The sequence below is a fragment of the Pecten maximus genome, chromosome 12 (assembly GCF_902652985.1).
Source record: "Pecten maximus chromosome 12, xPecMax1.1, whole genome shotgun sequence".
Taxonomy (NCBI): domain Eukaryota; kingdom Metazoa; phylum Mollusca; class Bivalvia; order Pectinida; family Pectinidae; genus Pecten; species Pecten maximus.
The window spans coordinates 40,889,370-40,908,622 of record NC_047026.1 but is presented as its reverse complement, the minus strand read 5'-3'; the positions used below and the strand labels follow the sequence as shown (position 1 = coordinate 40,908,622).

The window sequence follows — 19,253 nt, the reverse complement described above, 5'->3', positions numbered from 1 at the left end:
CAGCTTAATTAGCATAATTGTCAAATTAGATTCTATGTCATATATTATTTCATTTTAAAAAAATTAATTGAATGATAATACTCTGATTAAACATGTATGTATGTGCATGTATTTCAAACAGGTAGTCTGTTCTGGGGGAAAATCTTAGTTTAGATGTAAGTGTCTCATGTCTATAGCATCCATCACATTTTTAAAAGGATTTATACAACAATATATTAAATGTTATGAGGGATAAATCTTTCCAGTGTACATAGGATTACTTCCCGGTATGTGTACATGTTCATTTTTACAGCTAGATGGACTAGAATTCTAGCTTTTTCAACCATGAATTGAACCTATAACATACAAACATTCTTTTGAGAAAGCTTAGATATATATAATTCACAATATTTTCTCTGAATATACTCCAGTAATGCCCTGTACTTGAGGACCTTATTATTATGGAAGTGAGGCAAGACGCCAACTTGTCTAAAGATAAATTCATTATATTTTGTTGAGGTTGATGGTCATAAGTTTCAATTAGTGAATTCTTCAGACACCTATTCCAGTCCCTGGTGATACAGGTCATTACTGACCAGGAATAGGCATGACAGCGTGTGTAATATCCAATAATCTTTGTGTGGTCTGTGTCTTTGTTGTAGTTGATGATTTGGTAATGATACAACCCCCCACCTTTTCACCAAACACATGAATACTGACTGAGAAGTTAATATCTACATATTTTCTTTGATAAATTATTTTTTATCAAAAATTGCTCATAGATCATCTTTCCTACCTAGGTTTACTTAGGTATTCAATCGGCAGCTATGGTCATTAGAACGGCCTCCCCTATGTACAAGAAGTTTGGAAGCTGTGGTATATCTCTGTTTGTCTGCTTGTAATAGTGTGGAACTGATGCCAACTTACCTCACTGAAACAATTATACTGCTGAAGACACCCAGCAGGACACATTACTTGGCTACTTTATACATACAAGGCTTGTTTAGAAATAAAGAAAATAAGATCATATAATGGGGTCAGCGGGTACAATTCTCATACCCTAGGACACAACACAATACAGATACAACGTGATATCCTAGCTCTTCCTTTCTACACTTTCTCTAAAACATCTCTGTCCCTTATGTCTACCCCTTCATACTCATCAAAGACTGAGGCCTGGCCTGCTACACTATCACAGACTGAGGCCTGGCCTGCTACACTATCACAGACTGAGGTCAGGCCTGCTACACTATCACAGACTGAGGCCAGGCCTGCTACACTATCACAGACTGAGGTCAGGCCTGCTACACTATCACAGACTGAGGCCAGGCCTGCTACACTATCACAGACTAAGGTCAGGCCTGCTACACTATCACAGACTAAGGTCAGGCCTGCTACACTATCACAGACTGAGGTCAGGCCTGCTACACTATCACAGACTGAGTCAGGCCTGCTACACTATCACAGACTGAGGTCAGGCCTGCTACACTATCACAGACTGAGGTCATGCCTGCTACACTATCACAGACTGAGGCCAGGCCTGCTACACTATCACAGACTGAGGTCAGGCCTGCTACACTATCACAGACTGAGGTCAGGCCTGCTACACTATCACAGACTGAGGCCAGGCCTGCTACACTATCACAGACTGAGGTCAGGCCTACTACACTATCACAGACTGAGGCCAGGCCTGCTACACTATCACAGACTGAGGTCAGGCCTACTACACTATCACAGACTGAGGTCAGGCCTGCTACACTATCACAGACTGAGGTCAGGCCTGCTACACTATCACAGACTGAGTCAGGCCTGCTACACTATCACAGACTGAGTCAGGCCTGCTACACTATCACAGACTGAGTCAGGCCTGCTACACTATCACAGACTGAGGTCAGGCCTACTACACTATCACAGACTGAGTCAGGCCTGCTACACTTAGTACATACTCTGGCCCTATGTCTGGCTATTGTCTGCCCCTCCATGGAATTACAGTGTGATGAAATGAGAAAATGATATTTTTTTTTAAGAAACTGATTAAAATCATTGTAAATCCAAACCTAAACCAATAGACACAAATTTATTAATATTTGATCAATAGTTTCCAGGGAATACAGGACTATTATTATATTTTGTTCAAATAAATGACCCACCTCTAAGTTCACTCTTTTTTACCTAATGTTAAATTACACAATTGGCAGAAACCACCTGTTATGTGTAGCATACACTGAAGTCTGTTTAACATCAGCTCCTACATGGTACACAACAAGACGGGTGATATTTTAGTGTTGAAGAGATAACTCTGTGGTTACAGCCAACAAGAGGATACAATATACTATGATGTTTGGCCTTGCTAACATTCCCGTGTCCTACATCCATACCCATAAACATTCTATTGAAGTATTTTTACACCATTTAACATGTGTTGACTATACTGCCAAGATGCTGCCTCAGGATGTCTTGGATTTACTTAAATTTTTCAAACTTCATAATATACATATGTACTATATTGTCTAGTCATTATGCTGAGCTACCCTGAAACCTTTGTGAATAAGGTCTGCAATAGTATGGATCTAAAATTAAACAGTGGTTGATCTTGCATAACATTGATTCACTAGCACTGATATTTTACCGTAATGATTCTAGTAAATAATACTATACTATCCAGAAACCTTTATAAATGTAATGATCAGCAGCAGCACACTAATTTAAGGGCCCTTAATTTGGGGTGCTTAAAGTTGATTCACCAGCATACCTATATATTACTGTATTGATTCTGATAAAAGCCCTGCTGCTTTAAGTTAAGGATATATGCTGGCTTGCTTAATTGTTCCTCATACTGCATGAGAAATATGTAAAAGATCTACTGTACATCCATCTTTCTCCAGATGAAATCTTTTAATAGCATCAGATTTCATCCAGTCATAATGTTGTCCACACAGGCTAACAATAACACAATAACACTTTTTCAGTCAAACTAATTGGGAAATTTTCAATTTTCATCCAAATTTATTTTACTTTCTTTGATACTGCAAATGTTGATGTAAAAGGTAACTGTGAATACCAAGCGTAAAACACGTCAAATACGGAACTTATCTCCTAGTCAGTATAAACTCCTAGACCGTCCAGTCAGATACAGAACTTATCTCTTAGTCAGTATAAACTCCTAGACCGTCCAGTCAGATACAGAACTTATCTCCTAATCAGTATAAACTCCTAGACCGTCCAGTCAGATACGGAACTTATCTCCTAGTCAGTATAAACTCCTAGACCGTCCAATCAGATACAGAACTTATCTCCTAGTCAGTATAAACTCCTAGACCGTCCAGTCAGATACGGAACTTATCTCCTAGTCAGTATAAACTCCTAGACCGTCCAGTCAGATACGGAACTTATCTCCTAGTCAGTATAAACTCCTAGACCGTCCAGTCAGATACGGAACTTATCTCCTAGTCAGTATAAACTCCTAGACCGTCCAGTCAGATACGGAACTTATCTCCTAGTCAGTATAAACTCCTAGACCGTCCAGTCAGATACAGAACTTATCTCCTAGTCAGTATAAACTCCTAGACCGTCCAGTCAGATACGGAACTTATCTCCTAGTCAGTATAAACTCCTAGACCGTCCAGTCAGATACGGAACTTATCTCCTAGTCAGTATAAACTCCTAGACCGTCCAGTCAGATACAGAACTTATCTCCTAGTCAGTATAAACTCCTAGACCGTCCAGTCAGATACAGAACTTATCTCCTAGTCAGTATAAACTCCTAGACCGTCCAGTCAGATACAGAACTTATCTCCTAGTCAGTATAAACTCCTAGACCGTCCAGTCAGATACAGAACTTATCTCCTAGTCAGTATAAACTCCTAGACCGTCCAGTCAGATACAGAACTTATCTCCTAGTCAGTATAAACTCCTAGACCGTCCAGTCAGATACAGAACTTATCTCCTAGTCAGTATAAACTCCTAGACAGTCCAGTCAGATATACGGAACTTATCTCCCAGTCAGTATATTTAACTCCTAGACGGTCCTACCATACTTTGGGATATTTTGGTATTTTTTGCTCAAAACTGAGTGGTTAAATATTGGTGCGTCAAATTTTTTGGTTTATCATCATGTGTGTTAAATTTTGGGACTTATCTGTAGTTATGTAATTGATACGTTTGTTCATTACGCTACGAAAGTCTACATATTTAGAAGCCATGTCGTATGGACACGTACACAGGTATTAAAAGCTCTGTAGCTAAATGGCAGGATTTGATCACCTACCTGAGATATAGCTTTTGTTTGAATAGGTATTTTATCAGTATAAGCCTTTTTGGTTTTTTGTTTCACTTGGTTGCACGGGAAACCAGTCATTGCTTTGTAGAGAAGTTAATTGATCGATCAAGACACGACTTGTCCTTGAACACAGCTAATACAACAATCAATATAAAAACGTGAATGAATTTTTGACTTATTTAGATGAAAACATTCCTGTATTGACAGGTTTTTATATAAAAAAAAAAAAAATATTTCAACACACATCAACATAGATCGCGGTAGCTAGTAATTGGTATGTATTTATGAATGGAAAGACGGCTCCTGAAATCCGGATATTGTTCCAATGAATTTTTTTGTGAAATTTTCGTGTTTAATTTCGGCTCATTCACCCCAGGTGCCAAATAAACCAAAATATAACCCCATCCAAAATATTCCAAAGTACGCTATCTGAGATACAGAACTTATCTCCTAGTCAGTATAAACTCCTAGACCGTCCAGTCAGATACAGAACTTATCTCCTAGTCAGTATAAACTCCTAGACCGTCCAGTCAGATACAGAACTTATCTCTTAGTCAGTATAAACTCCTAGACCGTCCAGTCAGATACAGAACTTATCTCCTAGTCAGTATAAACTCCTAGACCGTCCAGTCAGATACAGAACTTATCTCCTTAGTCAGTATAAACTCCTAGACCGTCCAGTCAGATACAGAACTTATCTCCTAGTCAGTATAAACTCCTAGACCGTCCAGTCAGATACAGAACTTATCTCCTTAGTCAGTATAAACTCCTAGACTGTCCAGTCAGATACAGAACTTATCTCCTAGTCATTATAAACTCCTAGACCATCCAGTCACATACAGAACTTATCTCCTAGTCAGTATCAACTCCTAGACCATCCAGTCACATACAGAACTTATCTCCTAGTCAGTATAAACTCCTAGACCGTCCAGTCAGATACAGAACTTATCTCCTAGTCAGTATAAACTCCTAGACTGTCCAGTCAGATACAGAATTTATCTCCTAGTCAGTATAAACTCCTAGACCGTCCGGTCAGATACAGAATTTATCTCCTAGTCAGTATAAACTCCTAGACCGTCCGGTCAGATACAGAACTTATCTCCTAGTCAGTATAAACTCCTAGACCGTCAAGTCAGATACAGAACTTATCTCCTAGTCAGTATCAACTCCTAGACCGTCCAGTCAGATACAGAACTTCATCTCCTAGTCAGTATAAACTCCTAGACCGTCCAGTCAGATACAGAACTTCATCTCCTAGTCAGTATAAACTCCTAGACCGTCCAGTCAGATACAGAACTTATCTCCTAGTCAGTATAAACTCCTAGACCGTCCAGTCAGATACAGAACTTATCTCCTAGTCAGTATAAACTCCTAGACCGTCCAGTCAGATACAGAACTTATCTCCTAGTCAGTATAAACTCCTCGACCGTCCAGTCAGATACAGAACTTATCTCCTAGTCAGTATAAACTCTAGAAAGGCATGCCGATAACTAATATTGCAAAATTAGGTCACTGTGACCTACTTTTTATGTAATTATGATAGGGCAATAGAAATGGACATATAAGATGAGAAAGGCATGCCAATAGCAAATATTGCAAAATTAGGTCACTGTGACCTACTTTTTCAGTAATTATGATAGGACAATAGAAATGGACATCTAAGATGAGAAAGGAATGTCGATAGCAAATATTGCAAAATTAGGTCACTCCGACCTACGTTTTCAGTTATTATATTTGGGCAATAGAAATGGACACTTAAGATTGGAGAGGCATGTCGATAACAAATATTGCAAAATTAGGTCACTGTGACCTACTTTTTCAGTAACTATGTTAGGGCAATAGAAATGGACACCTAGGATGAGAAAGGCATGCCGATAACTAATATTGCAAAATTAGGTCACTGTGACCTACTTTTTCAGTAATTATGATAGGGCAATAGAAATGGACATATAAGATGAGAAAGGAAGCTGATAGCAAATATTGCAAAATTAGGTCACTGTGACCTACTTTTTCAGTTATTATATTAGGGCAATAGAAATGGACACTTAAGATGAGAGAGTCATGTTGATAACAAATATTGCAAAATTAGGTCACTGTGACCTACTTTTTTCAATTATTATAGTAGGGCAATAGAGATGGACATCTAGGATGAGAAGGCATGCCAATAGCAAATATTGCAAAATTAGGTCACCGATCGAGACCTACTTTTTCAATAATTATATTAGGGCAACAGAAATGGACATCTAGGATGAGAAGACATGCCGATAGCTAATATGGCAAAATTAGGTCACTGTGACCTTTTTCAATAATTATATTAGGGCAACAGAAATGCACATCTAGGATAAATGCATGCCGATAACTGATATTGCAAAATTAGGTCACTGTTACCTACTTTTTCAATAATTATATTAGGCATTTATTTTGTCTAAATTGCCTCAATAAGTTGACAATATACTGTAATGCCATTACTTCTTCAACTTAATATGTATATGTATATCGAGATATTGCAAACATGCCATTCGACATTTTGATAATGATGAAAATGATGAAAACAAAAACTTGATGAATTTTGTTGAAGCTTCCTGTGGATGATCAGCATCGTACACAGATGGATTTCCATAGTGTTTGAAATAACTACATCATTCAAGATATCCACCATTTTTTTGCCATCTCCAGAATCACATTCTCCAGAAATTTTAACCTTACATTCTTTGAAATAGACCCTTGGTAATATACTGCCCACCGGCAATGCAGCTATCAGCCTCTAGTTGGTTCGTAGGGGGATGTAAAAAAATGATATGGGGCTATAATCACAGCAGGTGAGCGTTTAGGCCTATAGGCCTCTTGTTTAATATGAAATGTCAGAAACTATCGTCTTGAAAAAGCTCATATCATCACTAGTGATGTGATATATTTTTTTGGTTTTGACCATTCAGAATGGTGCTTTCTATTAATTTCTATTCAACCCATGAAATCCACCAATTTTTTTGTTCAGATCCAAACGAAACTAAAGAAGATAGAATAAGGGGTTATTTTGCTGCACTTTTGCAATATACATTGCAGTTTTTGAAAAATAGTCTTCTGACAACAGTTATGGAACAATAAGGCAAGACCAGACAGGAGATATTGTGCTGAGCACCCATTCAAAATATTGATGTCTTGTCAATCATAACCTCAAAGATATGTCATCAAATATTTAGCTATTGATTCCTGCACTTTTCTTGCTGATTTTTTCTCTCTATTTATGCTTCAAAAATGAAACCAGGTGCAAATTGAAAAGTTTCTTGTTAAAGATATAGGCATTCTTTCACAGTCATGAAATATGTTATATTTGTATGGTTACTGATAATTACTGATGTTATACTGAAGAAGTAATACAGTCACTATGGATGCTGTTTGGGGGACTAGTAAACAGTACACATGATCAGATTCCATACAGAATTGATCAGATACATATACACCAACCATCTTCTACTTCACTGCATGCTACATCTTAACAAAATCTGGGTCATGACTGCCTGTAATTGCAATCCAATTGGACCAGTCCATATGAAGACCTGTTGTATACCCTATATGTGTTTGGCAATAGATAGTGTCCAAATGAACTGCCAATTTTCAGACCTAAGAATGTAATTACTGAAAGGTGACTTATAAAGGATCTGGTTTTGATAGCATATTGCCTGCTTGCCCAGTCTTTTGATTTTGTTACTTTAGACTGAGCTGCTTCTGGGAGAGGGCCAAGTCTACTTTTATTTGGATGTCCCAACCGGCATGCATTTAGTCTACCAGGATTTGATTCTTATCCAATACAAGAACTACTTCAGTCACATAGTGACAACAGACACAGGAAGGACTTTATATATATAGTAGCTTCACTCTTATTTCAGTTTCCATGGAAATGTTTTTTTCCTGAACAATATCGGCTATTAGCTGTCTTGTGCGTTAGACATCACGATGTAATTTGCCAAATTATAGCACATACCAATGACTAGCATGAAGTATACGGTAATCATTGACTGTCTGATACATGTTCACTCTACTACACATTATACAGTGTAGCAATGAGACACCAACTGGTACGTCTGACCGTTCTGTCATCCTATTAACTCCCCTGTTTTTACAGATTCTGCTGTTAGAAATCTAAAACTTGTTTTCAGCACGAGTTTATATATATCTGTATTCCAATCTGTGTTTACCAGGTGGTACAATGTATCAACGTAGAATATTTTCATAATAGAAAAACACAACAGAATGGATTTGAATTACTGTCTGTCTCTGTATTAAGTTTGGATGTTACCATGTTATATATGAAATTGTATGGCAGGACTACTATAACTCTAGCACATCCATATGACATGTATATAGACATAGGAATGCCATAGTGACATTTGTTGTTACAAAGTTTAGTTTATTTTGACATGATAATTAATTACAACATTGGATATCAGCTTTCCTTGAAGATGGCTCTTTTACTCATTAGATACCGTATTTGACCTAATAAGGGCGCCTGCCCTAATAAGGGCGCCCCTACCTTTTTTCAAGGAAATAAATCTTTGACTGAGTGTCAAAATGGTGTTCAAAAGTAATAATTCATGTGAAATATTTTGCTACTTTATGTGTTCAATTTTCTTCAGCAAATTAAGTAACTGGAACACATGTTTTCGCCACATTTTGTGTATTCCTACAGTCTACAGATGACATGTCAGTGCAAAGAGCACCCAAAACTAAACACACATACAAATAATAACTTACCGTCTTTATTTGAAGATAAAGTAAAGACTTCATTCTTGTTGATAAATAACTTTTGTTCAGAGCAGAAAGCTAGTAAAAGACATTGTAAATCAATTATTATGTCAAAGAAAACGATGTCTAATATGATCTGGGAAATCACCTGTTTCTATAAATAGAACACAAAAGAGTTCCATTTGAACATAAATGGTGGAACACACGTTCTCTGGTCTAAAGATCATCTGGCATGGTTTACAAGTTTACAGGAGTATTCAAGTGATGTTTAAGCTTAATATATGATAATGAATAGATATCTTCATCTGGAATATTTTTATGACTGAATATTTTACCGTTTCCACAACCTTGGGTATTCTGCTATAAGGTATAGTCTGTTTCATAAAACTTCAGAATAACTAATCTTAATAAGGGCGCCCCCACTGTCAATTACCCGTGCCCTGCGCCCTTATTAGGTCAAATACGGTAAGCATATATTGTAAAAACATGTTTCAGCTCAATTAAATATATATGATATTAGATTAAATATTCAACAATATATTAGATATATTTGGTATTGACCTCACAGAGTTGGTATTTGTGAGAACTACTTAATTGAATCATTATTAATAATGCCAAATGAAAATAGTTTATGGCTTAACTAATGTCACCTAGAGTAATTTAAACTATCGCCATGTTATACATTGAAAAATTCAACTAGCATTAGCATTTTTAACAGTGAGAAGCTTTTAAACTTGATATACTACAAATGCCATCAATTTCATTCCAGTTTTAATACGGGCTGTGTGGTTGATACCAAAGTCTAAAATGCCCTTAAGATACTTTGACACATATCTTTCAAATTTTAAATGGGAAATTTTGCTCATTGCAGAGGATAATTTTTTAATCTGAATAAGTTTAAGCTAAAAATTAACATTTCTTTGGAAATATCTAAAAAGAATATTTGTGAAAACATATGTCATTAGACTCGTCAGCATCAGGTTTGAACAACTGTGGGTATGATTAAGGTAATTTCTAAACCAGTGAGTTTTTTGTCAGGATTAATGGAAACACCCTCATTAACACTAATAAGCTGCTACAGGGGTAAGGTGATGTTACACCACCACATTTGTAACATAAGTCCCATGTAATAATATTAATTTATTATGTACTTACAGTTACAAGTTTCCGAGCATGCAGAGTCTGGGCGAGGATCTGGTGTGTGTCCTAGACCAGCTGGGGTATGTAACCAACCTGCAGTATGGCTACACTTCATGACAGCTTTTTCTCTGACGTAACATATTTCAAGGAGTGGAAAGTGGAAACATAATGGGCTCCATTTTTAGCTCACCTGCCCGAAGGGCAAGTGAGCTTATGCCGTGGTGCGGCGTCCGTCGTCCGTCCGTCCGTCCGGCGTCAACTTTTTCATTCAAACGACTTCTTCTCAATAACCAAGAGGCCCAGGGACTTGATATTGGGCCTGTAGCATGCTGGGGTGAAGGGCTACAAAGTTTGTTCAAATAAATGACCTTGACCTTCATTCAAGGTCACATGGGTCAAATAGGCTATAATCTTCAAACGACTTCTTCTCAATAACCAAGAGGTCCAAGGACTTGATATTGGGCCAATAGCATGCTGGGGTGAAGGGCTACAAAGTTTGTTCAAATAAATGACCTTGACCTTCATTCAAGGTCACATGGGTCAAATAGGCTATAATCTTCAAACGACTTCTTCTCAATAACCAAGAGGCCCAGGGACTTGATATTGGGCCAATAGCATGCTGGGGTGAAGGGCTAAAAAGTTTGTTCAAATAAATGTTCTTGACCTTCATTCAAGGTCACATGGGTCAAATAGGCTATAATCTTCAAACGACTTCTTCTCAATAACCAAGAGGCCCAGGGACTTGATATTGGGCCAATAGCATGCTGGGGTGAAGGGCTACAAAGTTTGTTCAAATAAATGACCTTGATCTTCATTGAAGGTCACATGGGTCAAATAGGCTATAATCTTCAAAGCTGAGCATGCACAATTTTGAGACTGATGGAAAAGAAAAATGGCAAACAGGTGTCCATTTTGAATTTTGACTATTCAAGTTTGTTATTGCTTTTTTTCAAAAATGGATCTTTCTCAAGTTTATATTGGTTTACCATGTTCTGTAGTTTTCCAAGTCTCAAGTGACCTATTCTAATCACCTTTTGTCCATTGTCGTACTGCAGTGTCTCTTTCATCCATAAAAAAGTTACATATTTGACTTCTTCTTATAAAATAACCAAGAGGCCCAGGGTCATGCTATTTGGACTGTAGCATGTTAGGATGAAAGGATACCAAAATTATTTAAATGAATGACCTTGACCAACTTTCAAGATCACAGGGGTCAAATGTGTTCTTTACACAATTTCTTAATAACCAAGTGGCCTAGGGTCATGACATTAGTCAATTAGCATGTAATCATGAATGACTACAAGTTTGTTCAAATGGACAAACAACCGTGATTTCTTTTCAAGGTCAGAGTTGTGAGAATTGTGTTAAATCTTAGTTTAAATGCAAAATGTCATCTGTTTGTATACATCATTACTCAAGTAACCGAAAATACCTGTGGGCCTCTTGTTTAAAAAGCTCATGATCAATTGACATGAAACCTCATAAAAGTTTGGTAACTTTTATTATTTTAAGGATAGTGTAGGTATGTGACTAAGCATTTGTCAGGCATATATTGTTCTAATCAAGTACTTTTGTGTTTTCTTGTTCATTGTTAATATAGATAATAAATGTTTCTATTCCTCCACCTTTCTTATCATTCTTAATCAGATTTTGATGAAACTTCGGGTAATTCTTAAGTTCTTCGATACTGGTACCTTAGTCTACACCCTTGGGGCCTGATTGCAAATTCTGTTTCACTTAATCTATAAATAGAAAATGTTACCTATTTCTCTATACTGCACTCTTTCTATCAATATAGATGTGGTACTAAAAACATGAATAGATTATCTCTTAACATTATTTGTGAAAATTAATGGTTTTTACTGAGCTTTGATTATCAATGATTATTTCTCTGGAATTGGAGTTGAGGTTTCTTTAAAAGGGTAAAGAATGCTGGTCTACAGATGTAATATCCCAAACCTCAGTATGAAATCCATGGGTAAAGAATGCTGGTCTACAGGTGTTATATCCCAAATGTCAGGACAAAATCCATGGGTAAAGAATGCTGGTCTATAGGTGATATATCCCGAACCTCCGGATGAAATTCTGGGAAAGTTGGTTACAGGTGTTATATCCCAAACGTCGGGATGAAATCCATGGGTAAAGAATGCTGGTCTACAGGTGTAATATCCCAAATCTCAGTATGAATTCCATGGGTAAAGAATGCTGGTCTACAGGTGTTATATCCCAAACCTCGGTATGAAATCCATGGGTAAAGAATGCTGGTCTACAGGTGTTATATCCCAAACCTCGGTATGAAATCCATGGGTAAAGAATGCTGGTCTACAGGTGTAATATCCCAAATCTCAGTATGAATTCCATGGGTAAAGAATGCTGGTCTACAGGTGTTATATCCCAAACCTCGGTATGAAATCCATGGGTAAAGAATGCTGGTCTACAGATGTAATATCCCAAACCTCGGTATGAAATCCATGGGTAAAGAATGCTGGTCTACAGGTGTTATATCCCAAATCTCAGGACAAAATCCATGGGTAAAGAATGCTGGTCTACAGGTGTTATATCCCAAACCTCGGTATGAAATCCATGGGTAAAGAATGCTGGTCTACAGGTGTTATATCCCAAATCTCCGTATGATTTCTGGGGTAAAGAATGGTTGTCTTCAGGTATTTTATTCCAAACATTACCTCAGGATGAAATCCTGGGGTAAAGAAAGTTGCTTTACTTATTGTAATATTTTGTTTTGCAGTGTGAAGCAGGTGTTAGGCCTAGGAGAAGGAGCTGGAGCAAATATTGTGGCCCGATTTGCTGTAAGTTTCTGAAAGAAAAATCCATAGAAATATACAAAGGTCATCAGTCTTGAGACAAGCCATGTTAGTGTTTAGGTCATCTGATCCAAAGGTCAGGATGACCTTATATAGCCATTGTGCTCTGTTCATCGTCATCCACTGTGCATCTTGTGGCATCTACCCCTTAATGCTAATACAAAATGCTACTCCTCCTTAACCCCAAAGTGGATTACTACCAAATGGTGTGAAATATTTTGCTTTAAAACCATTATTAACCTTTGGATGAATTACATCCAACTTTGGTGTGAAACATCATTAGGGGAGAACAATCATATTAAATGAGGCTGTTGTGATCCCTGGGGCCAGTGGGTCACGGCTCCAAAAGGGCCACTTTAATTGCTGAGATTTCGCTTTAAAACGCTACTCTTTCATAAACCTTGAGTGGATCACAACCAAAGTTTGTGTGGAGAACATTTTTGACTGTTGACCGGCGAGGAACATCCGCATGTTACCAAACATTTAAATGATTACAAAGAAGTGTTTCTCTGATCGTGCTTGGTAAACAGTTTCCATAGAAACGATAAGTGATGGCAACTAATCCAAAGTCAGAATTGTTAGAAAAAATCTCCGACCAGGATGTGTTTTGTCTAATTATAAGCAGGGATTCAGCTTCCACAAAGAATGTCATAAAAGGGTCTGTAGGAATAGGTACAGTGTACTGTGAGGCCAAAGGAGTGTCAGCTTTGGAGTTTGAAAATACACCAAAGCAGAATTAACAGTTTACTGAAGAATTTGTACGCATTCCTCAGCCTTATGAAATATTCAGGTAACAAAACAGTTGTTTCATGCCTCATATCAGTCAACAGTCAATACCTTCCCCCATCAGTGTTGGGATGAACCTGATGAACTGAAACAACTGTATAATAAATGAGGCTGGTATAATTCCTGGGGCCAGTGGGGTGAGGCTCCAAATAGAAATTTTGCTTTAAAACTCTACTCCTACTTTAAACCTTGGTTGGATTACAACCAAATTTGGTGTGAAACATCTTAGGGGAAGGACAATCATATTTTATATAAATGACAGGCTGGTGTGACCCCCGGGGACAGAGGGGCGGGGCCAAAAAAAGGGGAACTTCAGTGAATTTTTGGTTTTAAACTCTACTCCTCCTTAACTCATGGTTGGATTACAAGCAAATTTGATGTGAAACATCATTGGGAGAGGGAAATGATTTTTTGTATAAATAAGGTAGGTCTGACACCTTGGGACACAGGGACAGGGTCCCAAAAGGGGAACTTTGCTGTAATTTGTAACTTAAGTGAAGCAGAACCGACCTGGCTTTTAATTTACCAACACACGAAAGATCAATACAAGATTGCTTATTAGACAAGCAATGAATTAAGTCAGATCATTTCGATATCTCGATGTGTCAATGTTTTTAACCTATTGTTCAAAGTTCTAGTTTACTATATTTTATATTTAAAGCAAAATTGCTTAAATTTAAAGACGAAAGTCAGATGACCTTTAAGGCCCTTGGGCCTCTTGTTGAGTTGCTAGTATTTAATTGTGATAAAACAGAAATAAATCATTAATATGATTATATAGTAACGTGATCTTTCTCATGTTGGTCGCTTCAGTTGGTCCATGCATAGTTTATACTCCTGCTAAATGTGACAGATATCTTCTCCTCAGAGCGTCGTTCACTTGGTATATACTGTACATTAATATTTGTTAACAGATGGCCCAGCCTGACCGATGCCTTGGAGTGTGTCTGATTCACTGTACTGGAACAACGGCTGGTTTCATGGAGTCAATCAAGGACAAGGTCATCTCTTGTTACCATTTAACCCAGCAACGTATTGTCATTTTGATCAACAGAAAATACATGTTGATATTATTGTTTGAACATATAAAAAGCAATCTCTGTTGTCAGGATGATGCATTGTATTTAGAAATAATTTAATTTTTTAGGTCAATGCAACACAGATAAATTTATTTTGTTCTCAAGTAAACTAATCCATCAGCTACACATTCAAGGGATGTAAGTGTTCATCATTTTAAAAATGGGCATTGTTGGCAACCGTAGTTTCAAAACTCGTCTCTTAGAGGCAATAAAAACATTTCACTCAACTCAGTATAATTAACTCTTAAACGGTTAAGAAAACACAAATAAACAACACACCAATGATGAAACACATACATTATGCAACAGGGTGCCTCATTTGGTCAAATTACCATTAGCACTTGTAACTTCCATCAGTAGTGCTTGTTGGACTCGTACAATTTCCTTACATATTGTTCCAAGATGTTTTGCCATATAGCTGATGAATTTCAGCAAATAGCTGATCACATGTTTGAATGTTCCTTGATATATAGTTTCTAAGTCATGCTTTAGCCCTAGCCATGTCTGGGCATTTGGATGACCATTCAGTCATGTTTATGTTATTTTCTTCAGGTGACCACACAGGCTCAATACACTGGTACATTAATTAACATCCATACATATATAACTGGTAAAATTGTAACGGTTCAAATTCACCTTCAACCCAGGTTCTTAATTATACTTAATAGTACCTTGCTTTGAATATATAAGACACACAACAACTAGATACAGGTCCTACATTTATTCAATAATCGATCATTGGCAATATAAAACAACTAGTAACCATAACTATTTACAGCACCACAGAATAAAACCATCTTCCACACTATCATACACAAAGCAGCTATTACCGCAAAACATAGACTGACAGACTGAACGAAAGTAACCAGCCAACGGCTTGTTAATTAGTGTAAGGAAAGTGTAGAAAGGAAAGAATAGAAGGGAAGTAGACAACCAACTTGCATAGAGATACCAGCCAATGGCTTCTATATCTTCATACAACTTCCCACACATACTCACTACATTCACACATATAAACTAGCACCCTTTTCCATTCACAATGGTGCACATATATTATTGACACTGTCTCCAATATAAAATACACAATCATAGTTACACGCACACATTCCCAAACTATATACATACTCTAATACTACATACATTTTACATTCTGAACACATATATTCACACTCACAATTAATAATTAAACTATAATTCAACAAAATACTCTAATACATACACAAATAAATACTTCTACTAAGGGAAACAACTCTCAAACAAAGGTACATAACTCACAAAATCACTTCCCGTTACAAAATGGTGAACAACTACTGGCCAATCATTTTGTAATGTATCAAATTATTGTCCAATAATAATATGTTATAGAGCATTTGTTTCCATCAACAGCAACCAAAGTGGCAACATCATTAAAATATAAACAACCACACACCATCAAAGTTACCTTATATTGTCATTGGGAAGGCACACGATGGGGACTGGTCACTTACTGTGGGGTGCTATAGTCTGTAATAAAAGGTATAGGATAAGCTTCAATCTATAAATAGTACTAGTCCAAACCGTACACCAAAGAGAAATCTGATTTTCACACTGTTACCAAAATGATGAATTCTTAGGTCTCTTGTATTATCAGGACTTATCTACTATTGTCAAATTAAGTTTCTATGAAAATGAAGATTGTGCATATGATACTGGGATAAAAACTGAATACTCTCTATCTTATATAAATAAAGTTGCTTTGTTGCTCAATAATTGGACTATTTTATCACTTGTTGTAGTTCATTTCCTGGAAGCTTGACCATGTAGGCATGAACCCTACAGCTGAAACCTACCTCGTCCTTCACCGCTTTGGATCGGTCAGTATCTTCACACTTTAAGTACTTGTGTTTATGAATCTATTGGGCGATATTGTGTCAGTCTCCGGGTACCAGCATTAATACCATAATGTGTTGCTGACCTGTCTTGATGCTTTGACTTTCATTTTAGAATTTGAACAGTTTCGCATGTTAACTCGACCGTCTTCTATTTACACTCTGTTGTGGTTGAATGTGGCTATATTAATTTATCAGTATTTATTCCCTTTGGCAATATTTCTGTTGATGGTATCACTGCATGAACAAAAAATGATACCAGTGAATATTCATTTTTTGTAATTCATTGTGTTGTAATCTATAAAATTATATCAATTATTTTAACCAATGTCTGACTAAATTCGTACAATAACAGTATATATGTATGTTAATATTATTTATGTTGTTGAACCATATTTAAATTGATATCAGAGATTCTCTGTACAACATTTTGGCCACATGTAGCTTAAATTCAGGGCAGACAGGATTTTTTTTTTATCAAAATTCATTGAGAAACTCTGGTATTTTGCATTGTGTTGTATATGACATATCTGTTATGATTTGGTTTCCTCACTGTGTTGTATATGACATATCTGTTATGATTTGGTTTCCTCACTGTGTTGTATATGACATATCTGTTATGATTTGTATCACTGTGTTGTATATGACATATCTGTTATGATTCGGTTTCCTTTAAAGCCACATACTCCTGAAGAAACATATCAATGTTTACATTTTGAGCTTTTTACAATTTTCGCACTTGATACATACCTAACAGATTATCGTGAATCAGAAACTGAAAGAAAATGTGTATTTATGAAAGTATACGGGGAATTCCCAAAAATAATAACTGTAGCTGGCGGACCAAGTTTCTCTGAAAATTAGTCCCACAATGCAACGGCGGCTTTTAGAGTGCATACAAAATGGGGGAACGCCGAAAGTGTGAACCTGCGAAAATGCAGACAGATTCTGCTTTAAAAAAAAAGACGCAAAAGTGAGTGGAATCGGCAAAACCCGAGTATTTCCTTAGGAAAGGAAATGATTCGTTGGAACTTAGCGAAAAGAAAAGGGAATAGACTTGAATTCTGATTTTGCCAGACGTCTATTGGATTGCTGGTTAGCTTTTGAACATGTCAACTTCACCGATCTAAAATTGTATCATTGTATTGTTGTATGCATATTGCTATATTTTAAAATTAAGTATTTAAATGTAAACTATGTTTATTTTGTTCAGTTATTACAAGAATATTCTGTTAATATGTTTAAATGAAAGCATTATTAGGCAAAGATTACATATGCTCGATATGTAAACAACGACCATGTGTGTAGGGTATGTGCGGCGCACGTTGTTGTAGCTCGTTCTCGGCTCCGTGACAAATCTTGCGATGAATATAAATGCGGCGAGTTATTTTTATACACTGATGTCTCAAGGACTCCCCCGGTCAAGCGTCCAGGCCATTGGTCATTATACTGTTTGGAGAGCATGAATGAGCATCTTGGATTGCCATTAATACATGTGTGCGACTAGAATTTTAGGTTGTTTGGGAGTATGTGGCTTTAACATGTTGTATATTTGACCTTTATTGTGGAACATCTTTCACTAATTTGAAACTTTCTTTTATTCTGATCATAGCCTCATATTTTCTTGTTATATGTATACTTCTGTTGATAGTATTCTTATGTGATTACAGTCAGCTGAACAGAAAGTGTAGAAATTGTAGATATTCCACAAATAAGGTAGAATTATACACTGTAGACTGTTATTTTGTCTCGTCCTTCTACAGGCAGCTATAAGACAATGTGATGTCTTAGATATTAATGATAACCAGGATTTTTTTTTAATTAATGAAACATTCATGCCATAAACAATTATTAGAAAATGGAAACTTTAAATGTAGATGAGTTTTGAGATTATTTAAGGATTTTTAGTTGTATTTTTGAAGTCCTGTGACTGTGCTGGACTTCGATCTGTAGGTGACTTTTCTGATAAAATGAAGATCTGCACTGACCTTGCTATTACATGTACCTAGATCTTACAAGAACGAGACCACCCCACATTTACTTGGTGTAGAATCTTTAGTCATCCTCCTTTAAATGATTCTTCTATTTCCTTCCTACGTCCTTAGCGCTTCCTTAATATTATAGATTGGGACTGTCTGTCCCTCCTTGCGCTATTACATGCTTTAGTTATAATGTGCCGAGAGAAAGAGACGTTGAGTAATAACTACAATTAGCTTTGTGTGCTGCCATTTGATTCTTTCTGCTCGTCAAATATGTCTGACTCGTTCTAAAACTTGGTCAATATTTAAAATGACGAAAGCAAAGTAATCAGTCTGTAATTAGATGGCATACAATTTTTGTCAGTATTTTTAAGTATAAGAATACGGTCAAAGGGAGGCAGTCCCTTTACTTATTTATCTTTTTTTTTTCCAGCATTGATCGATATTTAGATGAGATAGACATCAGATTATCTACCTAATAATATTCTATTCCATACAATAATAATATGGAATGCTATTATCCAATATTTGCTGTTGTTACCTTGGCTTTATTAAGTCTGCATAATACATTATCTGTT

At 36.6% G+C, this 19,253-nt stretch overlaps 1 protein-coding gene across 4 annotated transcripts in view; it reads left to right on the top strand.

The window, feature by feature from the left end:
- LOC117339569 (uncharacterized protein ZK1073.1-like) overlaps positions 1-19,253 on the top strand; it is a 103,833-nt gene that overhangs the window by 60,101 nt on the left and 24,479 nt on the right. For all 4 annotated transcript variants that reach the window (XR_004535264.1, XR_004535263.1, XR_004535265.1 and 1 more), the window contains 4 exons: positions 10,159-10,221; positions 12,888-12,948; positions 14,664-14,750; positions 16,604-16,681. Coding sequence is in view for 1 of the 4 variants with exons in the window: in XM_033901253.1 (XP_033757144.1) it covers positions 10,159-10,221; positions 12,888-12,948; positions 14,664-14,750; positions 16,604-16,681 (289 nt within the window). In the remaining 3 variants the exon portion in view is untranslated. The remainder of the gene's footprint in view (positions 1-10,158; positions 10,222-12,887; positions 12,949-14,663; positions 14,751-16,603; positions 16,682-19,253) is intronic.